The sequence below is a fragment of the Solanum dulcamara genome, chromosome 2, assembly GCF_947179165.1.
Source record: "Solanum dulcamara chromosome 2, daSolDulc1.2, whole genome shotgun sequence".
In the NCBI taxonomy this organism is placed as follows: domain Eukaryota; kingdom Viridiplantae; phylum Streptophyta; class Magnoliopsida; order Solanales; family Solanaceae; genus Solanum; species Solanum dulcamara.
In genome coordinates this window covers 75,205,939-75,232,707 of record NC_077238.1, presented here as the reverse complement: position 1 = coordinate 75,232,707, position 26,769 = coordinate 75,205,939, and the positions used below count along the sequence as shown (strand labels likewise).

Genomic DNA, 26,769 nt, shown 5'->3' with positions numbered 1-26,769 from the left:
GTACTTCGAATTCATAAGGGGTATAATAGTAATTAAAAATTATTAATTAAAACAAAGAAGGGCTGAAAGATGATTGACTATGATGAAGAGTATTAATTAAAACAATCAATATATATTCATTGCTCCTCTTAAAAGAAATATTCATTTTTACTATTGAACTCAAATAAGAATATTTAAGAACCAGAACACTTCACAGTTTGGGGATGTTAAACTGTTGTAACTATAGAAACAATTTACTAAACCTTGATTTGACCTAGATAAAAAAGGTGAAGTTGTCGATATGAGGTATGGATTCATGTTCGTCCAAAAAGGGCCAAACTTTTGTTTTCCTAAAAAATTACGTAAAAATCTATGTATTATTTTATACGAGATAAAATGTGAAATAAGAATGCAGATATTAATTAATGCATGGATTAAAATTCCAAATTGATCAACCTACCCTCCTATTGTAAGAAATCTTTTATTTTGTTTAAAAACTAAATAAACAAATTAAATATACCTCGTATACTAATATATAATACATAAAACTAAATATTTAACAAGATATAATCTCAATATTGTAAAATCTATTCATAACTGATTTCTACATAACTAATCTCCGCATGACTAATCCATACATAAGTAATCCCTGCATAACTTGTCTTCAAATCAAACTACCCGTCAAATCAATAATAAACACTGCCACTTAACATTTGATCCCTTAATATGAACTCTGCATCAATAATTCGATAATCTCATACAATTTTATACTGTATAATATCTTGGTTCCGCTCATCAAGCTATTACAAAAGAGTCCTCAAAGAAAGAAGCAAACAGCAACAGGTTCCTCTGATAGGTGTCTGCACTTTAGGAGAGCTTGAATGTTGCCAGTCAATGGTAATTTACTAAATGAAGTCCTCACATGAAGTTATTCAGTGAGGCCTCAATAGAAGGATCACACGGTGATGACCAATTCGAGTTTCACTTATACGACCAAGGTGTCGGAGGACCTGCCAATGACAAATTACATTAGTGCCAAGAACTCAAGAAGCATGAATCTGATATTACGTCATTAGTTTGTGAGTCCAAGATGTATAGTTAGTGGTGCAGGATAAAATGCTTTGTGCAGGAAAGTAGAGGTGCTAATAGCTTAGTTACTTGAGCTGCGCGTTATAGAATTTGAGAGAGAGAGAGAGAGATGGTCAAACCAAGTATGTGGATATGTTTCAACGCAAAGCTGTTATAATTCTCACACATGAAAGGCATTGTCAAGAGAATGAATCAAACCAGCATAAATCCACTAAAATTAGTTGCAGTCGACTTTTTCAGAACATAAAAATATGACAATAGAAAAAATCTATTGCCCAAGATTATCTTTTGAAGCATGAATCTGCAAAGATTTTCAAAGCAATCCTACATCTATTCTGTCAAATGTGAAGTAGCAAAAGAATACTTGAAATAGAAAAAAGTGTTGAGAAATCGACTTCTTGATGAGAAACCTTTACATGTCAGGGTACAAGCATTTGTACCCTGACATGTAAACTGTAACTGAATAAGAACTTTAAAGCTATCCATCCTTTTAGAAAAATGAAAAGGAAAAATGACTCGAGTCAAAATGCAAATACACTTAAAGTTTCACTAAGTTGAGTAAACTGTGAAGTACAATTTTTTTCCAGTTATAGAGCCCGTTTGGATTGGCTTTAAGTTGGTCAAAACCAACTTAAAGCCCCTTTTTAGCTTTTGGACGTGTTTGCCTAATGCTGACTTTAAGCCATAAAATTCTTAAAGTCAGTCAAAAATGAAAAGTTAGGATTCCTAACTTTTTTTTCCAAAGTGCTTAAAGTCATTTTCTTTGACCATGAAAATTACTTTTATATACCTTATATTTTAACTAAATTCCCAAAGTACCTTTTTTTATTCTTTTAACCCTAAAATTCACATTATAAGCACTTTTATCCAAACACTCAACTGCTTATTTATAAAAATAACTTTCAGCACTTCAAAGTTCTAAAAACACTTCATACATAAAAGTTACTTTTTTTAAGCCCATCCAAACGGGCTCATAGTCATTAGTCACAGGCACATAATTTGTCTTCAGATAAAGAACAACTCACAGTTAGTATTGCTTTTCCTGTATTGTCAAGCTTCAGTGAAGGCCCTTTGATGTCAGTTTCAAGAAAGAAATGCTTTCCTTTAACTGCTTCTGTTGCTGCAATATCTCTTAATTCCTGCAAAACATGAGTAGCTTTATGCTGTTTAAGCACGTCAAATTTGATCAACAAAGGTTTCACTTCCTGACAGGAATGTATCACAAGGAATACAATATACTATAAGCCAGACTGATCAAATATAGTCCATAAGTAGCTAATATTTCAATTACACATCATGAGCAAAATTATAAAGCAAGATTCCATGAAGGATATAAGGCTGAAGGGAGCCCTTTAAATTATGTCTTGCGAGCACATGTAGAACAATAATCAAGCAAATCAGAGGAAGCTAAACTTGGCATACACAGGAATACATGATAGTCTCAAGGATAAGGTTGACCCTAAAACACCTCGTCCCTACAGTAATTAGGCCTCAAGACTTGGATTATTTGTACAAATTCCAAGGGCCACGTACATTTTTTATCACAATTATTTGCAAATAGTTCCTAAATGGATGTCACATACAATTTCTATCACTAACTTCATCCCTAAGCTGCCTCAGGATTCCAGAGGTGTCCTTGCAAGGAAATTCATACAACTGCAGGAATTGGGTTAATAGAATGCTTACACCCTCTTTTCCAAAGTTATTCCTTATGTAATGATAGAGGCCAAAAGAAAGTGAACCCTATCCAGATCAGAATGCCCAAAAAGCCGACTCTGTAGTATAATTTGTTAATCTGGTAGGTAAGGCCAGCCTTAGCATTTTGCAAATAATGTGTACAAATTTGGCAAGTAAAGATAAGGGGTCCGTCATTCAATATATGATTTGTGAATATTTTGTGGAAGAAATCACATTTCTGGTTGAAAACAGAACTGCAAACTGGCAAGGCTTAAATCTGCAGATTTTATTTAAAAGGACAAAGTTCCAATCTCTACTGGATATGTGGTATCCAAATTTAGTTATGAGAAAGTCGAATCAAATAGGCAAGATTCCGTTCACTTACCATTGCTCTCTCCACAAGATTTTCTTTGAGCTTCAGAAGGAAAAATATAGGTATCAGCACTGGGGTAAAATCAAGTTTCAACTGAAATTTGTAACCAGATTGACATAAAAGCAACCTTTTTACGAGGGGCTGTGAGAAGCTGGGAAGTTGCTTCAGCATAAGTAGCCATGTCATTTATTGCTGCATTGACCTTTTCCAAAGTGATCCGCTGTTTCATATACCTGCAATTTGCATCTCTTATTGTCAGCAAAATCTATGAGATTTCTATGATGCATAAGTAAATAAAATCGACATCTCTTTTACATCAGGAACCTTATGGTCTCTCTTTCTGGAGAAGGTTAGAGAGTTGGTGATGACATTGCTGTATAAGGAAGTGTTACCTTATGAGAAGTTAGGAAGAACTTACGGTGGTACAGAATTCAGTTCATCAGAGTTAAGGTAGAAAAGTGGCGGGGAGGCGCGACCTTTTTTCTCCTGAAATCAACAAAATATAGGGTGAGATCATCGCATGGCTATTTTGGTTGAAGCTGGCCCGAACATTGAACAATTGAAACAATCAGTAAATGTCTTTCATACAGATGAAGAATGATAAACTGCATCCTTTGATCACTATTATATCAAAATTGGGGTGCATAATCTGTGACACTTGGGAGTCCTTTTCGTTCCCTCACAGACCTCATTGGAAGGCCCTATAAATAATTAATTAATTGAGTGAGTAGAACACATTCCCGATCCTAGAATGATTTGATTTTCCATTATTCTGGCTAATTAGAAAAAGAAAAAAAAGTGAATCTCACCCTTTATGCAATCAGATATCCCACTTAGGGCCTTCCTGTTATTTGACCGGATTAAAATGAATCTTACCCTTTATGCAATCTGATACCACACTCTCTATTTATCAAGGATGTAACTTGCATTTTCAGGACAGAAGAAATCATGTGATATGTAGAGAGTTGGAGAATCAAGGAGAGCTTGTCACCTTGGGTGCAGGCTCCTCAAGTTTCAGAGAAACAAAACTCTCCTCAACACTGGGCTCTAGATGTAAACTATAAAAAACAAATTCATAGTCAGAAAGAACGAATCTTCTTAAGGAGTAAGAACCGCATGTTAGTAAAGATATTTCATCGCATAGTACGGAATGTTACCATTTAGTATCATCTTCAGTTGTTTTAGTCACTCTATCAGGAACATATGATGGAACAACAGAAGATAAATTTTGCAATTTCTTTTGCTGCCGCAGCGACGCTTCTATTAGCTTCTGCAGCCAAAATCACAGCCGAAGAAGCAACGAGTTATTCATCTACAATACTTTTTTACAATTAAGATGTAATGCAGAACAATACCAACTTGCGTTTCCAAAAAACACGGTGGACCATTAAAAAGTGTTATGTGCATCCTATAACAAATGCATTAACCTACAGTGAATTGAAACACTGATCAAAACGTTCCAAATTTTCATAAAATGCGCTAACTAAATTCTGGACAGTCATAACTAGGACATAAACATACTTCAGACTTGTTATTTTTTTAGAAAGAACAAATAGTGGAAATCAATTGACAGTCCCCATAATAATAGAAAGAGGAACACCTCCAAGATATTTAATTTTCTGGACTTGGAAATGGATGGCATGCCTAAGATAATCCTTGCTTAAATCAAATTGGCAATACAGACTCAGGCTTAGAGGGAGAGAAAGAGAAATGCCTTGGCTTTGGGGATGGCTTCAGTTTCTTCACGCATCCGGATTTTTATTTTGTGGAGCTGAAGCTCCAATACCTTCAATGCAGAGTCAATAGCTGACAAATCTGAAATGCTGCTTGCCGGGTACACTATTCACATTGCACAAAAATTGAAGTTCAGGAATAATTTCCTTTGAAAAGCTTTAGAACAAAAAGTTGAGCAAATTTACTGTTTCGAGCTACGACAAGCTGTTGAATCTCCGATATCCGAGTGTTGAATGAGGATACCAAAGAATCAAGTGAAGACCCCGCATTCTTGATGTCCATTTTCCCCTCTTTCCCTGTTTCTCCCTGACAAACAACTCTTGGGAAAAAAGAAAATAAAAAATTAAGCTCCTTAAAATCAATCATAGTCTAAGTTCCTGCTGCACACATCTTCATCCATGATGTAGCAAGTACTTCCATATAGTGCTATATGGACACTAATAGTCACACAACAGACACGGCTATCTAAAAGCAAGACAAGCCTCAAAACTAAGAAATGCACAATGGTGACCCATGACCTACTTAGGGACGGAGCTGAAGCACCCATTGTGTTTGACTCATGCACTATATTCATAATTTCATATATAGGAAACTAGTATTAATATGCAAATTTATAGATTCACCAAGCACCCTTTATATGATTAGTAGCAACTCAGTACTCCATATCAAACGCACACAAACACTCATGACTAACAAATTCTGGATCCGCCACTTAATGCAAGAAACCGTAGAAATGTAAGTAAAAATCACTTGTTTTCCAAACCAATACATCCAAAGTCATGAGAGAAAACTAACATTGCTCTTAATACAACAATTCTTTTTTTGATAACCGTGGTGTTCGAGCCAGGTTTCACACACTCCATCTCCTCCCACCAGCAACAACAAATACCAGGTATCTCAATACCCCAAGGCTAACATTTAACTCAAGTACAGCTAGAGCCTAAAGTTCTTTTATACAACTTCAAATTACAAACCATCAAAGATTCAGAGCATTCCACCAAAAAAAGAAAACGAAAATTAACAATCAGTTGTCAAATTAAAACATTAAACACCCAAAAAAAGTATTTCAACAACATGATACAGTCACAGATTTTAACGAATTACTGTAATTCGAGCACAGAATATGCTTTTAAATATAGAAAACAATATCAATTTTGTCGGAGAGAAACTATAAAATTGCTACACACCTGAAAATTTCCAGAAAAATTGTAGAAAAAATTGTGAAAGTGGAAGAGCAAGATCGTTGAATAAAGTTCAGAATAACGTACCGGAGAAAATCAAAAGACCTTTGAGTTTCACGGGGATAGGAGTTGAGGAAATTGAGCGACCAGAATGGGGGAAAGCGCGCTTTTCTTCTTAAATTTTAAAAAATTAATCGTGAGATTAAAATATTACATAGAGCCCGTTTGGATTGACTTTAAGTTGGTCAAAACCAACTTAAAGCCCCTTTTCGGGTTTTGGCCGTATTTATCTAATGCTAACTTTAAGCCAGAAAGTTCTTAAAGTCAGTCAAAAATGAAAAGTTAGGATTTCTAACTTTTTTTTTCTAAGTGCTTAAAGTCATTTTCTTTGATCATGAAAATTACTTTTATATCCCTTATATTTTAACTAAATTCCCAAACTACCCTTTTTATTCTTTTAACCCTAAAATTCACATAATTTTCCTCATTTAAGCACTTTTATCCAAACACTCAACTGCTTATTTATAAAAATAACTTTCAGCACTTTAAAGTTCTAAAAGCACTTCATACATAAAAGTTACTTTTTTTAAGCCCATCCAAACGGGCTCATATAAGATCGATTCAAAATAGTCCATACTCTCTCCGTCCCATATTAGTTGTCATGTTTACTAAAAATAATTATTCTAAAATAATTGTCAATTTAAAAAATTAAGAGAAAATTAATTATCTTTTCCAACTTTTGCCCTTAACATTAACTATTCTAGAATTAAGAAGCACGTAAATAGATAGATCACAGAATTAATAAGGGATATATTAGTTAAATAACGCTCCTAATTAATATTTTCATAAGGATCGTGTAAAATCTTATCATAACAACTAAAATGGGACGGAGGGAATATTGGATAGTTATGGTACATTAAATTTATCAAAATTAATATTTTTAGTTTCTATCAAAATATTTATTTATTATTTTTTAAAGGGTGTTATAAATAAAAATGATTTGTGTCATACAAATTGAGACAATTGAATACTCTTTTGGAAAATCAACAAACATTTTTGGAGTATTGCTCCATTTAAATCATGAGTTAGTCGTAGTTACAGCATGATGCCTCCGGTAACATTCTACCTAATTTCTTTTGAGAAAAAAATTATATTATTTATATATAAAAAATAACAATTTAATTCTTGAATTATTGTCTTATTTCATTTATAGTCCTTATATTATTTGATTAAGCACATCTACCTATTAATTAAACAACTTGTGCACTTTGATCCCCTAACAGAGTTGAAAAACTCAAACATATTCTTTATTTTAAAAATAAAATATATAATTGAAAAAAGATAAATAAAAGGAGTATAATTTCAATTGTCAGCACATAATTGCCCCTACCAACCTACATGTGTACGAATGTAATCAGATTGGAAGTGTTAATCAGAGAATAAATCATCTACAGACTAGAACTATTAACATTTGTTATTAAAAGTATTCAAAGTTTTTGTGATGCCTTAGAACTGAGAATTCTTTGCTTAAAAGTTTTCTAGAGGCCAAATAGGAAGGGCAAACCTGATCAATCTCACACATGGAGAAGACTTATGAACATCAAAGAGAAGTGTGATCTGGAGAATTGGGAATGGAAATGTGTCATTTTGGTGGGACAATTGGACACGAAAAGGCGTTCTTGCTAAGGTGCTACATTTTACTGTTAAATCCAAGAAGATCATGGTTGCTGATTGTTGAAAAAATACTTCTACTATCTCAAAAAAAAAAAAGTATTCATATATTATCTATATTTATTCTATTAAATGAATCTTAATATATATTTTTAATTATCCCATTAAATTATCATTTATTTTGGTCAAATTTCTAACGGTTGGAGCATTAATGGCAGTAATTAGCCTTTACTACTAATTTAATCCTTGGCAATAATTTTGGTGTACGTTGGCAGAGGACTAAGCTATGTTGTATGTATTATATATATTGCTCCAATATTGAGAGAGGGAAGTAGAAAAAATAGAGAGCAAGTCTTATTTTTTCCTTCTTATTTCGTTTGCTCGGTTTATTTTATTTAATCTTTGTTAGTTTCTGGCTCCTAGTTTTATACTAGAAGAGCTTGCATTAAGGACAGTGATAGAAACATGCCTCAAGCTATGTGAATTCCTTACAAGTGTACGTGTTCGTGATGAAGTGTTGGTTGGTATTTTCCGTAAGATTTCCAACAATCTTAAGGATATTTTCATACTTTATTCTTACGAAAAATACCACTAACTACAAAGAAGACCAAAATGACTCGATATAGAGATAAGTGAATAATTCTTGATTTTTTGAAAATGATAACATTGTGTTTAAATTAACCTTCAAAAGTTCGTCCAGTTACAGGGAAGGAAAAGTCATATTCTTTCTTATGATTCTTTTTTTTTTTTTTTTTTTTTTTTTACTTTGGCTCACAATTTTAATATTGTTGATATCTAACTTACTCGGAGTATGATGAAATTTATTTAAAGATGAGAATGCTCTGTAGTCCAATAGTGCTCTTGTTCATTTTCTTAGTGCAGTGGACTAATTGTCACTTTGTTGGTACCTTTCAGAATTCTAATTTACCGTAGATGTTACGGATTCGGAGAGAAATATACTACAAAAATTATTATTGTGAAAGGTAATCGGATTTTTGTATTCGTGTTAATAAGGTATGTGATAAAACTATATGTCTATATTTAAATGGATTTGTGTGTGGTAAATTGAGCCAATATACCTATAACACCCCAGTTTTTTTTTGGTGCCAATCTCCGAGTCATTCTACATATGCGTATAGAATCGAACTCGATGACTTCTAATTGTATATATGAGTTAGGATCAATTCCTAAATATTTGAAGAGTATTAGATGTGGTTTAGGGTCATAAGGGATCTCTAACATCAAGTCAAAACCAAAGAATTTCTATCGGCTAAGTTTTTGTATGAGACCGTATAAGGGTCAACTTCAAACGACCATATCTATCAATATATGAAAAGTTAGGTGTCCCATGACCTATCAATATAAAGGTCTTTGAGTCTTCTTTACAAAGCCACCAAGATTACATTTTTTAGAGTTCGGAGTAAAAAGTTATGTCCAGTTAACCAAAAGGGTGCGTGACCAGTCTGCGTCGCGGACTTGGCCAATCTTGGTTCAAATTAAATTTCGAAAAAAAATGAACTATGGAGGAACAAATCCGCGACGCGTACTTGTTCCACCTTAATTCAAATTTCTGCCCGTTTTTAATTTTTGGGAAGGGCTTTTCAGTTTTTTTCCCACCTTTCCCAACCTAACCCACTACGTTTTAGGGCTAAAATTCGTCCCTTATCAGTATTCTAGGGGTATTTTCTTCTCATTCACCTCTAGAGCTTTTGAGAGAAGAGATGTGAAAGGAGAAGAAGAGTTAGGATTCAAGATCTTCAAGTTAGGTCTTTGATTTTCGATGAGATAATCTTCATTCCAGGTATGTAAAGCTATTCATAACGTTGGACTGAGTTCATCCTCGTGCCCTACATCTTTATTGAGTTGAGTTGATTGAGTTTGAAGTTCCATGAGTTGAGTTCTTGAGTTATCTATAAATTCTATTGAGTTTTTTTGTATATAAATTCAGATGTATTGATGATGTTCTTGAGTTATTTAAAATTTCTTGAGTTGGATTTTGTTGAGAGTATGGATTCATGTTTTCATTCACATGAACCAAATTGAGATTTCATTTTGTTATGTTATGTAGTGATGGAATTTTTAAAACATGATTTGTGAAGGTTTTGAATGAGAAAGGGTTGAGTTTTGAGGAGTCATATAATTACCATTTTGAGTATGAAAGAGTCAAAAATTTGTATATGTTCTTTTAAAACATATATTTGAAAATGAGTTGAGTCTGAGAAGTTATTAAATTTTGTTATTTTGAACATGAGTATTTTGAGTATAAATAATTGTTTGAGATGGAGTTTTGGAAATGTATGAATGAGTTTGAGAAGTCCCTTAATTATTATTTTGAGAATGAGTTTGAGAAGTCTCTTAATTACTATTTTGAGCATGAGTATTTTACATATAAACGAGTTGAACATTACTACATTAAAACATCTATTTTGATATTGAGTTGAGGAGTTAAAAATTATATTTTAAATGCATTCATTGAGTTGGGATTGTATCAAATTTAAAGAGAATAGTTTGATGATTGAGGTGAGTTGATTTTGATGAGAGTCCAATGAGACTAAATAAGTTGATTTGAACTAAGTCCAAAAGAGACTAAATGAATATTTTACTCACCTGATAGATATGAGCATATTGAATCTTGGAAGGAATATCGAGCACCGAATTGGACAAGAGTAAGTAATAACTTGAACTCAATAACTACTAGCCAACATAGGAAAGGATTAAACCATTAAAGTCAGATGTTTCCCTGTTTCATTGTCTTGACATGATAGGACTTGATTGATTGTTGGATCCATGATTTGTTGATTCGTTCATATCCTGACAAAGTATTGAACGGACGTGACAACAACGTCGGCTTGTTGTACATCATTGGCTCATAGGTGATGGTTGTCGGTTAGAGAAACATCCAAATTGAGTGGATCGTGCATGATATGATTAGTTTGATTGAGATTGTAGATGATTGAGTTGAATTGAAAGACATTGCTAAATTCTAATTTGCATATAATATATATATATATATATATATATATATATATATATATATATATATATTAAGTTGGGTCCTTCGAGTTATTATTGAGTTGATTGAGTATAATGTGATTGATTTGATTGAGATTGTAGATGATTGAGTTGATTTGAAAAACATTTCTAATTCTTATTTGCATATTTATTGAGTTGAGTCCTTTGACTTTATTTATTGAGTTGACGATATATGATTAGATCGGATGGTATATGATTTGATTGGATTAGATTGTATATGATTGATCTCTGTCTAATTCGTATTATTACTTTAGACTTATGATATCTTGACTGAGTTTCTTACTCTTGATTGAGTTACTTGAGTTGATATTATTCTACCTTGATACATGTTTCATTCGTCCATATTACATACTCATAGATTTCATGTACTGACGTCCATTTAGACCTGCATAGTTTCATGATGCAGACACAGATTCTAGAGATCATCGACAAGCTCACCGTTGAGGATCCGTTCACATTTAAGGTGATTGGTGAGTCCTCCCTTACATTCGGAAGATACCCCTTACGTTATTCTTTCTTTGAGTTCAGTCTTTTCATTCTGATTTGAGGTAGCCATGAACCTGTAATTGACACCATTTAGACAATAGTGATAGAGGCTTCATAGACTAGATAGTGAAGGGTTGATTGAGTATTTTTATTCCTTAAAATGTTCTTGTCAGACTATTCTCATTACACAGATTGGAGTTTGGTTTGTTGGCCTATGGCCTTTCTTTCTTGAGTTAGATTGTTGATTGGGATTGTCCACCTGATTGTCCTTTTATTTTAAGTCTTCCGCTGATTGAATGAATGAACGAATATGTGATTAGGCCAAATGGTTCGCTTGGGAGCCAGCAATGCCCTCTTGGGGCGTGACAATACCCCTCAATGTAGAAGAAGATTCGAGAAATGAGAATCCCGCTAAGTAAAATTAAATTTGATAAGCGAATGATATAAATTATTGTGGTCGTTTATCAAACGAATCATGTGAAAAATGTGTGAATATGGGTGATAGATTTAAGTGGTAGGCATTTTTACGCCAACAAAATTATTTTGTGATCTACACCCAAAATTGAAAAAGAAGAATGATTTATATATGTTGGTAATTCTAGAACTATTCAAGTTCTTAGAATGAAAAAAGTTCTTCTAAAACTTTCATATGAAAATGTTGACATTATCTGAAGTGGTACATGATATTAATATTCGTGGAATTTGATTCTTGTGGAATTATGAGAAAAGATTGAATGAAGGTTTTATTGAATTTGATAATATGTTAGACAAATATTATTATGGTAACGAGTATTGTAAATGTGATTTTGCTTCTATCTAATGGTAATGAATATTGTAAATGTGATTTTGTTTGTATCTAATATTTTTCAAGATGATAATTCTAGTGCTTATATTTACTTGATTGATACATATTATTTGTGACATGTTAAATTTGTACATTTAATTTTGATTGAAATAAGACAAACTATGAAATCTCATGCTTGTATTTTTAGATTATTTGAACTGTTAGAATTTTTATTAGATGTTAATAAATGTTGGCATGTTAGTATTATTGTCCTACTTTAAAAGTTTGGAAAATGTGGAAGTTATGGCGTCTTACTAATGTTATGTCAAAAGGTCTTTTAAAGTTATATTTACTTGGTCTTGTTATTTAAAATGATTTTGATAATTAAGATGAAGCTTTTGATAGATTTTGATGAATAGATTTTTATTTCATTTATATGATTGGAGAACTTTATGAATAATTGAGAAGTTATTCCTTTATTATGAAATATTTGAAAGTGTAGGAGTGTTTTACTAAGGTTACTATATGATCCTAAGAAAAGAAAAACAGGATTTAACTTTTTGATTGTATGCTAATATATTGTTGCATATTCATATTTGTGGTAATTAGTTGTGATGTGATTGAATGCAACGTTAAAGTTGAAAAAAAATTATATTATTGTGTTTATAAAGTGATAATATTTCTCATGTTCTTGTTGTTAAAAATGATATTGCTTTTTGATGCATTATTTTGGAAAGAAGTTATTGGTGATACATGAGAGGTAACACAAGTATAGTACTCAACAAATTGTATTTGGTACCATTAGAGTGGTACAATATATGATAGTAAGTGGATATCAAAATTCATATGTGGTTGCCAAGCAATAATAATTGCTATGGAAAATAATTTTCGCAATGGCAAAATCAAATACATGTGTTTGAGACAGTATGATGAAACAACTGTTTTGAGACATAATTATTCTGTGTAGTTAGAGGTGAGTATGATCAATTCACAGACTAAAAGAAACATCAAAGGGAGTGAGACTTCTTTTGTCAACTTGAGAAGACAATGATAGTAAGCTAACCTATGTGATTGGAGATCCCATGAATTAGGTTCATATGGGTAATAACAAGTCATTAGTTGATCAAGTATGCACTATAAAATAATGTCCCTCCTATGATGTGTGAATATAGTGTAAAACTGCAAAGCAAAGTGAGGGCTGAGTTAAGAATTCTTAATCCAATTCATATCCTTTATAGGTGGTGTATTGCTCTACAGAATACACTTAATGATTGGACCTATATGAGTGTGGAGTGGTGCCGCTCCTATGAAATTGTGACAGATTTCTAGAACACTCATGAAAATCAGGATGCGCGCATGGCCTCTTAGCGTAAAACCACGATAACGACAAAGATTGTGCGGGTATAATGTGATAGAATAAGACGCTGGGCTTACAAAAGAATTATTGGTTCATAGAAGTTCTAAACTTCACCAATTATTTTGTAAGTTTAATCTTATTTTATCTAGGTCTGGTTTATAGTCTACGGACACCGGATTCTAAGCATTGTACTCATATGTGAAAACCCAGCAAAACTTCTTATTTTATTCTATTTCTTAATATTCTTTTTGAGATATGTAGGGGATTATTGGAAAATAGTTCTAGTATCTCAAAAGGAAGTATTCCTATTATTATTTATATTTATTCTATTAAATGAATCTTAATATATTTTTAATTATCCCATAAATTATCATTTATTTTGGTCAAATTTCTAACGGTCGGAGCATTTCTTTTCTTTATGAGGAATTGCATTAATGGCAATTGAAGAAACTGATACCACCTAACGATTTCAAGAACCAGGTTCTTGAACTAGTGATATGAATGTAAACAATAAGAACAAGACACATAATTTATTGTGGAAAACTTCCTTGCTCAAGGGAAGAAAAACCACAACCTACACCTTGTAGGAATTCCACCAAACTTCACTAACTTTCAAAAAGCAGTTTAGATTACAACTCTATAATCAACGAACTAACTCAAACTCCTAACTCTAATGATTAACTATAATCGCAACTCAAACTCTCTAAGAAGTCAAACCCACTTCTTGTTACAAGCCTCACTTTCTACCTTAGAAAATTATAATTCAATAATATTTCTAAGTAGAGTTCAAACACATAAATTAACTTTCAGAAAAACAATCTAACTTTAGTTCTTCTTTCTTCGATGTTTTGCTCTTGGAACTTTGCCTTGCCTTTGGCTTGAGAAAATCAATTTCAGATTTGCAAAGCCAATTTTTTTTTTGTACGACCTTTTCCTTTTATTGCATTGGTTTTTGAAGACCTAGTTGAGTCCTACAAGAAAAGTACATTGCTTTTCCTTATAGGAGTCCTATTGTGCCGTCTTTCCTTATTTTTGCACTTTTGACTTGTATAAGGATTTGTCCTGTCTAGTTTTTCCGCGTCTGCCTACTGCACCATCGAACAAGTGAACCAGGTTCCCATAATCTGATTCTCATTTGTTATTATCAAAACCTTCTTGAATGGTGTCAACAAATTTCCTCTTTTTGATGATGACAAACCTTGTACCTTCTGCACCTGTACATATGTTAAGTACAAAACCAACAAAAACCAACTTCCTGCTTTTGACATCTCAAAAGAAGAGTAAGTGGATAAGGTATAGATAATGTGAGTATGCTGATCCAGAGCCATAGATGGTAGCACTGTCACCTATTTGAGAAATCACGGAGTAATCACAATCTAAGGATATTAACCATCCAAACAATAGCAAAACAAACAAAACACAAAGCAACAGATCCAAACACAAAAGCAAGATAACACATCATTTAAGCCTAGAAGGGAACAACATAGTCTGTACAGAGAAAAACAACAAAAATTCAATTTCAAAACCCAACTGAGAGAGACAAATAAAAGGCTATGGAGGAGGAGTAGATGAAGATGAGGAGGTAGCAAAAAGGAGAAGCAATTTGTTCATGCGAGCATTGTTTTCCTGTTGTTACCTAATTAGTTGATCTTTTAGTGCGACCACTTCCTCTTGTACAACAAGATTAACCCTCAGAGTATCCACCTCATCTTGAAGAGCATTGTTCTGATCCCGAGCAGCATTGAAAGAGGCCATTAACTGGGCAATTGGACCAACTACCCTTAGAGCAGGTGCACGAGCAGTATAGCAACGGGCAGACAATCGTATTCAGCAAGAGTGGTTCTATCAATTATATCTTCTTTTTTTGTGTGTGGCCCGTCGTCCTTCACCTAGAGGCATATTGAAGGCATGAAACACTAGGGTGCGCAGGTTCCCATAGGCCAACTAGTGAGGACCAGGTTTAGAATCAACTACCTTGGCCATCGGCAGTTGATGTGTTCTTCCTGATCAAGAGCATCTGCCAACTTCATGTCCCCAAATGTAGCTTCATGTTGTCTCTCCCCTCGTGGAACGATCCCCTTATGCACTATTTTGACTAACTTATGAAAGGTTGCATTTTACCTTTTATTCCTAGGTCTGAAAGTGACCCTCCCCTATGTGAACTTGGATGTGAGTAAGTAATTTTCGTCCTTAGTCCACACATATTCAGCAAGCCCAGCTATAGGAACTTGTAAGACTTCCTCTAGTCGATGATAATCAATAATAATCTCAGCCCCATGAACTCTAGAACTAACCACACTATCCTCCAAGACTATCAAATTTGTATAAAACTCAACCACTTCAGGGAACACATTAGGGATTTCAGTGGAAGGAAGAGGGAAGGATGAAGGGTTAGGGTTTTCAGCAGGTAGAAGTGATGATGAAGGAGTGAAGGGTTCAGTAGAGGCATATGGTGGAAGAGGAGATTGATGAGTTTGAAGAACAGGGGAGGATGGTGGCGTGCTTATCAGAGAATTTGGGCAATCTTCCCCCTGAGCAGATGCCTCTAGGGATTCCCCCTAAGATGATGTCGGGTCCTCATCATCGGATTAATCGACGAGGGCTGAAATGAGTGAAGGTATTTTGGGAGGAGTGGTCGTTTCTAGATGGGTAGTAGGTGGAGGAGTGGGAATTGCCATGGATGTAGTTAGGGTTTTTTAGTGGAGAAAAGAGAATCAGTAGGTCAGATAGTTGAAGAGTGATGAGTGTATAGGGATTTTTCGATGATTTGATAGAAAGTTACGGTATTCTGACGAGTGATTTGAGGTTGAGGTGACGGTTAAGATCCTGAGATTATTAATATTTAGAGAGGAAATATGAACTTTCCACCCATTTGGAATATAGAGTACAGATGAGGGAACCAGGTTCAGTTAGATATGTGAATCATGCATTTAAGAGGTGCCGCAGTAGTAAAGACTACGAGGATGAGTGCATACCTGTTAAGGGAAGGACCTAGTTCATATGTGCAGTCAATTTGTTTCTCCGCCTTGTTATAGGAAACTAAGGGTAATATCATTAGACCTGAGCTTTAGTATTCCTCTAAAGATGAGTGTGTACCTAGTACAGTACAAAGGTGAGTCAGTAAGTCACATTATATCTAAATAGCAAATCACTACTTATCAATTGATCTGCCGAGAAAGAGAGAAGATAGTTAATTAGACTGGTAAATGAGACCAAGGGTAGTCTATTTTTCTCAAATTATTCTCTTACCAATGCTTTGGTAAATATATTAGCCACTTGATCTTCAGTTTTACAAAACGTCATGATTATGAGTCCTTTTTCAATATTGTCTCGAAGAAAGTGATGTCATACATTAGTGTGCTTGGTTTGTTTATGTTGGACTGGTTCTTAGCCATGTTTATCGCACTGGTATTGCCACATGTCATTGGTATACATCTTATAATAATTCCAAAGTTCAAGAGTTGTTGTTTTATCCATAAGAATTGAGCACCACATGACATAGCAGCTACATACTCCGCTTCAACGGTGGATCGTGCAACCGAGTTTTATTTTCATATAGCCCATGACACTAGACATGGTCCAAGAAAATGTGCAATATCTGATATACTTTTTCTATCTACAAGATAGCCTTCATAGTCTGCGTCAGTAAATCCAACTAGATCGAAGGAGTCTACTGTGATATACTAGAGAACCAGGTTTTGAGTTCCTTTAAGGTATCATAGTATTATTTTGGCAGCCTTCATGTGTGACTCTTTTAGAGATGACTGAAAATGTGAACATAGTCCGACACTGAATACTATGTCTGGTCTATTGTTGTGAGGTATAGTAGGGATCCAATTATGCCTCTGCATATTGTGTCACCGACTGGGGAACCAGTTTCATCCTTATCGAGTTTAGTGGTGTTGGAAATAGGTGTATCATGTACTTTGGTGTCATGCATGTTAAATTTTTTCAGTATTTCTCTAATGTACTTTTGTTTATGAATCGATGTTTATGATGATGACTGATGGATTTAAAGTCCAAGAAAGAAGTTCAACTCTCCCAACGTGCGCATTTCAAATTCACTAGTCATAAGTTTTGCAAACTCGACGCCCATTCGTGCATCTGTTCCTCCAAAAATGATATCGTTAACATATACTTGCACGGTTAAGACATGGGGGCTCTTTTTCTTAAGAAATAAAGTATTGTCAGTCTTGCCTCTTGTATATCCATGTGTAAGAAGAAATGTGGACAACCTATCATACCATGCACGTGGTGCCTGCTTGAGGCCATAAAGGGCTTTGTCCAATTTGTATACGTGATTAGGATATTCATGGCTTTCAAAACCTGGTGGTTGATGAACATACACTTCCTCTTGCAGATATCCGTTCAAGAAGGCACTCTTCACATCCATCTGATATAATTTGAACTTCATTATGATACAAACGCGATCAACATTCTGATAGCTTCCATTCAGGCTACTGGAGCGAATTTCTCATCATAGTCAATCCCTTCCTCTTGATTATAGCCCTGAACTACAAGCCTAGCCTTATTTCTTGTGATAGTTCCCTGATCATCGAGTTTGTTCCTGAATACCCATCTTATTTATATTATTGTTCGATCTTGAGGTCTGGGAACCAGATTCCATATCTTACTTTGTTCAAATTGATTTAACTCCTCCTATATGGCATTGATCCAATTCGCATCTAGGAGTGCTTCTTTAATGTTCTTGGGTTCTATGACTGATAGATATGCCGAGAAGGCACATAAGTTCCATAGTTTGGATCTGGTTTGGAATCCTAAATCAAGAGGAGTGAGCAGGTTCTGTAGGGAATGAGAGCTTTGTTTTTCCAGTTATTTGTCTAACTGCTTTCTCTTGGGACTAAAGTAGGAGGACCAGGTTTAGTATAATCACCATCTATAGCTGGAAGAGTATCTTTTGTAAGCTGATTTGATTCATAGTTTTGGTCTGGAGTTCCACCATTATTATTTGAAGGTTTAGTATCCTCATAGTCAGCATTATCAGCATCTCTTTGTAGAAGATCAGTCGTTCCTATCTTATCATGATTACCCTCAACGACTTTGAACTCTCATTAGTCCACATAAGTCCATTGCAACATTTTCAATGGTTTTTTTGTACTTACCATACCTTTTGATTTGAATGACGATCTCACGTGTTTTCCTTATGAACATGCTCCACATACTTGATTTTCATTGAATCGTCCTGTTGGCAGACCTCATACCAGTTCTTTTGAGATCAGTTTGTTTATTGTTGAAAAACTTGCATGCCCCAATCTCTTGTGCCATAACAATGAATTGTCATCAACTGCACTTAAGCTTTTTAGCATAGATGTTTCTGGGCCCATAATGTCAACCTTGTAGATGTTTTTGTGCCTTTTTCCTATAAGGACCAATTTCTATGATTTTGCACTAGTTACTCTGCATGCAGTAGATGTAAAAAGTACATTATTCCCTCTATCGCACATTTGTGATACGCTGAGAAGATTATGTTTTAATCCTTCAACATAGTACACATTGTCTATTGCTTGAGAATGAGAGGTCCAACTTTGCCAATTCCCATAATTTCGCCTTTCTTTCGATTTCCAAAAGCTACGCTTCCGCCATGAAAACCATTTAGTAAGAGGAAGTTATCTTTGTTTCCCGTCATATGTCTTGAACAAGCGTTATCCAAGTACCACTGCTTATGTCTTCCTCTTTCCTATTCCTACACAATCAATCAGAGATTAATTTTGGGCACCCAGATCCACTAGGGTGCCTGTTTGTGAGTGAAATGATGAATTAGATTTTTCTTAGTCCATTTGGGTAGGTGCTTATGTTTGTGAACCAGTTTCCTGATTCCTGTTCCATAAGATACCTTTTTTACATAGGTTAGATTGTTTTTAATAGCTATGTTTCTCTTTTGACACATGTACATTTGATGACTATTTTATCCACAATGAGTACATGGAATATCATAACAATTTTCACTAGATTTTATAGAATTATTCTTGAAACCTATTCTATGTTTAGTTGAGGATTGACTTCTTTGGATATTATTAAGCATCATGAATGACTTAGTCCATCTCATAGTGATCTCCAATTCCCTTTTAGTTTTGTTAAGTTCTTCAAGTAGAGCTTCATTCTTTTTAGTTAAAGACTGTAATTCATTGTTTAGCGTTTTTATAGTTTCATCTAGAGCAAGGTGTATATTATTTTGTACATCTTTTTCTTTCCTAGAGTAGTTCATCCCATTAATTTTTTCTTGAAGATTATTATTAAGGCTTCTAGAGTCTCATTCTCTGTTCTCAAGGCTGAATATTCATCCAACATCTATTCTTTTGCAGCACATGTTGCATGATATGTATCAATGAGGACACTAGATAGTGATTCTAGTTTCCTTTTGGAATAGAGATGAAGATTTTCTTTGATTTGATGAAAACTTACCTTGGACTGCTTGTTGTCCTCTTCACCTTCTTCTGAATCTGTTCTAGCCATCAGCGTCAGGATTGTTTCTTTTGACTGATCATGGTTCTCCTCATTATCTGACTAAGCAATTACCACTAGTGCTTGGAAGTTGTACTCCCTTTCTCCTTCCATTGCCAGTAATGACTGATTTTCAGCTTCAGTCCCATCGGACTCTTCTCCAGAAGAATTTTCCATTGCTGCAAAAGCTTTCTTCTCAGTCATGTCAGTCTCTTAATTGTTCATTCTTCGATTTGTGGGAATGTATTGATCACTCCTAACTTCGTTGGTTCTTTCAGGGTTGTTCTTTTTGTATTCCAAGGCCCACAATGGATAGAATTTGATGAAGTGATCTAGACTTCCACACTTGTGACATAGTTGTTCTCTTAAGTCTTTGTCAGTGGTTCTCTGAGACTATCTCTTCTGACTTGTTTGCCCTTTTCTCAGCATCCTTTGAAACTTTTTCGTCTTCCTCTTCAAAGTCTTCTTTCTCAGTGGCTTTAAGAACTACATTCTTCTCTTTCCTTTTGCCTCCGATTTCTTTCTCTTGGTTCTTCTTTGTTTCACAGGTCAGTAGACTTCCAATGAGTTCGTCCATTATCATAGTGCCAAGATCACATGCCTCAGTAATCGCTTCTACTCTGCTTTCCCAAGATTCAGGAAGAATACTTAGGAGTTTCCTAATAGCTTTTCCAGTTGAAATTACTTCTCTCAGAGAATAGATTTCATTGATTATAGCAGTGAACCTGATATGCATGTCTTGAATTGTTTCTCCATCCATCATTCTGAATAATTTATACTGTCGATTCAGATTATCGATCTTGGATTTTTTGACTTGATTGGTTCCTTCATGGGCAGTTTGCAAGGTGTCCTATATCGCCTTTGCATCGTGGCAAGCGGAGATTCTATTGTATTAATCTAGACCTTTTCCACAAATTAAAATCTTTTTAGCCCTTGTGCTGTTTTGAATTGCCAGTTTATCTTCCGCATTCCACTCCTTTCTGTCCTTTGGTACCTGTGTTATCCTATCAGTTTCAGTCTTCATAAGAATAGTGGGTTCGTTAAGGATAATATTCCATAGATCTGGACTATCTCCTATCAGGTGATCCATCATCCTATTTTCTCACCATCCGTAGTATTTTCCATTGAATAGTGGTGGCATTGTCTATGATTGTCTTTCTTGTGCAGTAGGTGGTGCATCCATTGATCCTTTTCAAGATTTGAATCTTTGAGTGAAAAGACCCGCTCTGATACCAATTGAAGAAACCTATACCACCTAACGATTTCAAGAACCAGGTTCTTGAACTAGTGATACGAATGTAAAAAGTAAGAACAAGACACATAATTTATTGTGGAAAACTTCCTTGCTCAAGGGAAGAAAACCACAACCTACACCTTGTAGGATTTCCACCAAACTTCACTAACTTTCAAAGAGCAGTTTAGATTACAACTCTATAATCAACAAACTAACTCAAACTCCTAACTCTAACGATTAACTATAATCACAACACAAACTCTCCAAGAAGTCAAACCCACTTCTTGTTACAAGCCTCACTTTCTACCTTAGAAAATTATAATTCAATAATATTTCTAAGTAGAGTTCAAACACATAAATTAACTTTCAGAAAAAAAATCTAACTCTAGTTCTTCTTTCTTCGATGTTTTGCTCTTGGAACTTTGCCTTGCCTTTGTCTTGAGAAAATCAATTTCAGATTTGCAAAGCCAAATTTTTTTTGTACGACCTTTTCCTTTTATTGCATTGGTTTTTGAAGACCTAGTTGAGTCCTACAAGGAAAATACATTGTTTTTTCTTATAGGAGTCCTATTGTGCCGTCTTTCCTTATTTCTGCATTTTTGACTTGTATAAGTATTTGTCCTGTCCAGTTTTTCGCGTCTGCCTACTGTACCATCCAACAAGTGAACCAAGTTCCCATAATCTGATTCTCAATTGTCATTATCAAAACCTTCTTGAATGGTGTCAACAACAATAATTAGCCTTACTACTAATTTAATCATTGGCAATAATCTTTGGAGTACGTTGGCAGAGGACAGCTATGTTGTATGTATTATATATATTGCTCCAATATTCAGAGAGGGAAGTAGAAAAAATAGAGAGCAAGTCTTATTTTTTCCTTTTTATTTCTTTTGTCGGGTTTATTTTATTTAATCTTTGTTAGTTTTTCGCTCCTAGGACAGTGACAGAAGCACGCCTCAAGCTATGTGAATTCCTTACAAGTGTTCGTGATAAAGTGTACGTGTTCGTGATGAAATGTTAGTGTTCGTTATGAGAAAGTATTTTCCATAAGATTTCCAACACTGATTTTATAAAAGAGGGTGAGTAGGATGAGAATCGTCTCAGACTTAATGTTCCTTCCAACATTGTTGACGATATTCATAAAGGGAAACATGATAGAATCTTCTGGAAAGCTGATGGCAATTTTACTTGTAAATCAGCTGAACTTTTCTTAAGAAATGCTAAAATTTCTACTTTGTCCTCTTATAATATCTGGTACCCAAAAATGCCCTTTAAAGTGGCCTTTTTTATGATGAAGTTATTGAGAGGTAGAATCCCTACTGATGATAAAGTAAGGAAATTCATGTTTGTCCTTCCGGATGTAACTGCTGCAGAAGCTATAAGGAAGAGAGTATTCAACACCTTTTTATGGAGGGAGATATGTCTCAACTGTGAAAAGCATTTGGTAACTCTTGTAGGATCAATTTCAATATATGCTCTATTAGAGGTGTAGTGATGCTATGGTGTCTGGCCAAACCAAATAACAAAATTCACGAGACCATGTACCAGTGCCTCCCTACATTTGTGAGCTGGGAGATTTGGAAGACTAGATGCAAAGCGAGATTTGAAGGCTCAAAGGTTTCTACTTATGGAGTTGTAGAACAGGTACAAAAATTGATGATTCTAATTCTTAACCAACACTTTTCATGTCTTAATTTCAAAGGAAGTTGGCAAGAGTCGTGCAGCAAGATTGAAAGAGCGAAGCTAATTATTAACACCAAGATCATCAAATGAAAAATGCCTCTTGAGAATTTCTATAAACTTAACACTGATGGATGCTCAAAAGGTAATCCTGGGGAGGCCGCAGGTGGTGGAGTACTAAGGGATTCTCATGGCAATATGAGAATGGCTTTTCATGCATACTTTGGTACTTGCAGTAACAACATGGCCGAGGGCTTGGCTATAGTGAAAGGTTTACAATAGTGTGTTGCGAACCATATTCATAATATCATCATTGAGTCTGATTTGATGCTTATAGTTAATATGCTAAAAGGAAGAACCATATTCATAATATCATCATTGAGTCTGATTTGATGCTTATAGTTAATATGCTAAAAGGAAAAACAACGTTATATGTCAGGTACTGGACATTGTTAATCAGATAAAACAGATCATGGAGAACGACAATTTTAGAATAACTCACTATTTCAGAGAAGCTAATGAAGTCGCTGATTTACTAGCCAATGTTGGAGTCATGGTGAAACATGACACATTTTTCATTGAAGTTTTTTCTTTGCCCAAACAAGTGAAAATTGCATTGAAGAATGATCAAGATGGCAGGCCTAATCTCAGGATCAGAATTAAAAAAAGGACATTTCAATTTCTAACATGTATTTATGCACTTTTATTTTTAGTTGTTTTTACACCTTTCCGGAACATATTTTCTCAGATATGAGTATATCTTTGAGCTACTTCCAAACTTATAGTCTATGTATAGGGCACTTTTTGTACATGGATGAAATTTTCATCCTTATTAACCCCTATAGAGGAAGCACTATCTTCCATCCCCTGTAACTATCTTTTTCTGATGGAATGAACAAGTAGGGGTCTACCTAACCCCCCACCACTGAAGTGGATTTGATTGGGAAAAAAAAAACTATTAACATTTGTTAATTAGTTGTTATCTTGTGCTATATTCTACAAGTGTACGAATCATTTTGGACAAGTTGCATATAGATGAGAATGAATTTGAGAAGTGGAAGAACCAAAGTTAAAGGAGGCAAAATTTTACAATAATTACTTAAATTTTTAGGTAAGATAATTCACAATGCATAGCTATTGTTCCTTCTTTTGTTCTTCTGGTGTGTATATATATAAAATTATGATGCTCAAAAATAGATATGAGACTATAATCATAAAACTCGTGCTCAATTTCCATTATATATAATAAGTTCAATATACATTTAATATAACATAATCTTCAAGACCTGATGCTATATCATGAAGCAATGCTCAGATAGTAGAATATCAATAGATAAAAATTTAGTGCATGGTTTCATTAAAATATAAATTAAGAACCAAAATTTATATTTCAGATGAATTTAAATGGGGCGACATGAACTCCAACTCTCAACTCAGTTGTGAGCTGGAGGGTGTGTTCTTGGTGGTAAGTAGTCCAAATTATACTCCGCCTCCCTTTTCATATCTTTATTTGACACTTTCACTTCTGCATCTGGAATGGAAACCCTAGTCAAAATTGAATTCATGATCTTCTCATGCTGCAAGAAACACCCAAAAAAAATCAATTTAGATTTCAAAATTTTATCAAAGATATGCATGATATATTCCTATAGTACAAGGATTTAAGTTATATATACGATAGCCCGTTTGGATTAGCTTATAAGTTACTTATAAGTTGTTTTCAATTTTTTTGAGTGTTTGTCTAGCTAACTTAAAATCATTTTGTGCTTAAAATAAACTCTAATAAATAATTGGGTTTGTTTGGATGGACTTATTTTAAAAAGCTTATAAGTTGAAAACAGCCTATATAGGTCAAAAAAAAATAATAAGTTGGGTTGCACCTACTTATTCTTTTTAAAATTTATAAATAGTTTTCAACTTATAAGTTACTTAAAATAAATCCATCCAAACAGGCTCTGAATAATGTAAGAAATTTACACTATTAAAATAATGTTACATGTAATAACAGGTTAAATATCATATTTACTGCTAGGTTACTAATAATTAATGCATGTTTATCATAGACATTTACTTGTAATTATCTTATAATTAAGTGATTTGATTAATGTAACTACTTTTATAAAAATGAAAAAGAATAAGTTATATACGAACATTAATTTGTCATAAAACAATCTTCTATAATATGTCAAAATACACTAACAGTATAAAAAATCGAACATATAACGTAAATTCAATATAATAGCAAATTTGAAATTAATATATATATATATATATATACCTTGTTGAGTACACCAAGTGACCGTGCATTACATGCATGGAATAGAAGGAAAATCGTAAGAAGAGAGGATATAGTGATCATTGACATTTGAGAAGAATTATACATTGTTCTTCTCAATTATATTTAGTTTTTTAAAAAAAAATTGTATGAAGATATAATTGGTACAAACATATAAATACTATAAAGAGTAGATATAGCTAGCTTTAAATGCTTATTTTGGAAGGATATAAAGGTTTTATTAGCACAATAACATGAAAATATATGTAATAAGGTAGGAATTAGTAAGAGGCAAAATAAGAAATGTAGAGTCTAAAGACATGAAGATATTCAAAGTAAGTGTATGCTATATATATAAATACTTTTTTGAATTTTGAAAAAATTGAAGATTGTTGAATTATTTAAGTGTTGAACAATAGATAGGTCATGATGTTAAGGAAACAAGAGAAACAAGAAAGCAAGAGCCTGTCCATTTTTGTTTACATCAAGAAAGCAAGGTACGCATCTCATTGGTCTTGTCCTTTTTTTTTTTGGGTGAAACCAAACTAATTTTTTCCGTTCACTTTTAATTTGCACGCATTAATGACTAATATATGTATTTTATCACGATATTTATATTAATTGATATATAGTCTTAGGTATTGAAAAATATTTGGGAAATAACCGAATAAGTAATTAATATTGACAATAAAATAAAATAAAAATTATCTTTTCTTGATATATTAAAAGTGAAAATATATTTTTAAAATAATGAACACATAATAAAAAGTCTTAAATGTTTGTTTTTACGGGATAAACTATCATATTTTAAACTAAAAAGAGTTAAATATACCCCTGTACTATTGGACATAGTTTAAATATACTCTTCGTTATACTTTTGGGCTAAATATATCCCTCTTGTTATACTTTCGGTTCAAATATACCCCTCTCATTATACTTTGGTACAAATCCGCCCTTTATTTTAACGTAAGAACACTTGAAAAGTTCAAAATTAAATAGCTAATTCTCAATTTTAAATATCTGATATTTTAGGAATAAATAAAATTTCCAAATACTAATTTGAGTTTGTTTCCGAAATATGACAATACAATACTAATATATGAAATTTCTAAGTACTAATTTGAGTCTTTTTTCTTACAAAATGATAAGAAAGAAAATGCTGCAAAATAATTTTGCTGCATTTTCTGTCTTACCATTTTGTAAGAAAAAAAGACTCAAATTAGTATTTAAAAATTTCATGTATTAGTACTTAAAATTATGCAATGCATTTTGTATTGTCATTTCTAAGAAAAAGAACTCTAATTAGTACTTGAAAATTTTATTTATTCCTAAAAAAATCAGATATTTAAAATTGAGAATGAATTATTTAATTTTGAGCTTTTCAAGTGTTATTTCATTAAAATTAAGGGCGAATTTGTACCAAAGTATAATGAGAGGGGTATATTTGAACTGAAAGTATAACAGGAGGGGTATATTTAACCCGAAAGTATAACGAAGGGTATATTTAAACTATTTATAATAGTACAAGGATATATTTGACACTTTTTCGTATTTTTAAAATCACAAATCTCACATTTTAAGGAGTCTTACATGTGATCAGTAAATATCAATGACCTATAGAGTAAAAAAAATAATCGCACGATATAAATAATTTAAGCTCATTATTTTAAGAGTTTAAGTTTGACATTGATGATATTTTTTACACTATCGTATTTATTTAGAAAAAAAGAATATTAGTAAGTGAAAAAAAATAA

The 26,769-nt window shown here is 33.4% G+C and overlaps 2 protein-coding genes across 4 annotated transcripts; one reads left to right on the top strand and one right to left on the bottom strand.

The window, feature by feature from the left end:
* Nucleotides 1–555: 555 nt before the first annotated feature.
* LOC129877188 (spindle and kinetochore-associated protein 1 homolog) lies at nucleotides 556–6,210 on the bottom strand. Of its 2 annotated transcripts, none has more exons than XM_055952674.1 (10): nucleotides 6,121–6,210; nucleotides 5,038–5,171; nucleotides 4,833–4,957; nucleotides 4,276–4,388; nucleotides 4,110–4,176; nucleotides 3,537–3,604; nucleotides 3,246–3,351; nucleotides 3,131–3,160; nucleotides 2,094–2,207; nucleotides 556–989 (listed from the first exon to the last, which is right to left on the bottom strand). In XM_055952674.1, exons 2-10 carry the CDS (start codon nucleotides 5,132–5,134, stop codon nucleotides 912–914), a joined length of 798 nt encoding a protein of 265 aa, XP_055808649.1. In that variant the 5' UTR covers nucleotides 5,135–5,171; nucleotides 6,121–6,210; the 3' UTR covers nucleotides 556–911. The 2 variants fall into 2 exon arrangements, with proteins under 2 accessions (XP_055808649.1, XP_055808656.1); XM_055952681.1 differs by lacking the exon at nucleotides 6,121–6,210 and adding an exon at nucleotides 6,040–6,111.
* Nucleotides 6,211–10,938: 4,728 nt separating this feature from the next.
* Nucleotides 10,939–23,653, top strand: LOC129877174 (uncharacterized). Of its 2 annotated transcripts, none has more exons than XR_008763490.1 (2): nucleotides 10,939–11,207; nucleotides 23,180–23,653. XR_008763490.1 is itself a non-coding variant. In XM_055952664.1 (2 exons), exons 1-2 carry the CDS (start codon nucleotides 22,555–22,557, stop codon nucleotides 23,492–23,494), a joined length of 465 nt encoding a protein of 154 aa, XP_055808639.1. In that variant the 5' UTR covers nucleotides 21,908–22,554; the 3' UTR covers nucleotides 23,495–23,653. The 2 variants fall into 2 exon arrangements, 1 of the variants encoding a protein (XP_055808639.1); XM_055952664.1 differs by lacking the exon at nucleotides 10,939–11,207 and adding an exon at nucleotides 21,908–22,704.
* The last annotated feature ends 3,116 nt before the right edge of the window (nucleotides 23,654–26,769 follow it).

Bases quoted from the DNA above. Each gene is read 5' to 3' on its own strand.
- LOC129877188 (XM_055952674.1), bottom strand. From the start codon at position 5,134: ATGGACATCAAGAATGCGGGGTCTTCACTTGATTCTTTGGTATCCTCA. The intron at 3,161-3,245 runs GTTGCTTTTATG...TTCCTTCTGAAG, and splicing joins TCACAGCCCCTCGTAAAAAG to CTCAAAGAAAATCTTGTGGA. The intron at 990-2,093 runs GTGAGTTGTTCT...TGTCATTGGCAG, and splicing joins CAGGAAAAGCAATACTAACT to GTCCTCCGACACCTTGGTCG.
- LOC129877174 (XM_055952664.1), top strand. From the start codon at position 22,555: ATGCTATGGTGTCTGGCCAAACCAAATAACAAAATTCACGAGACCATG. The intron at 22,705-23,179 runs GTACAAAAATTG...GTTATATGTCAG, and splicing joins CTTATGGAGTTGTAGAACAG to GTACTGGACATTGTTAATCA.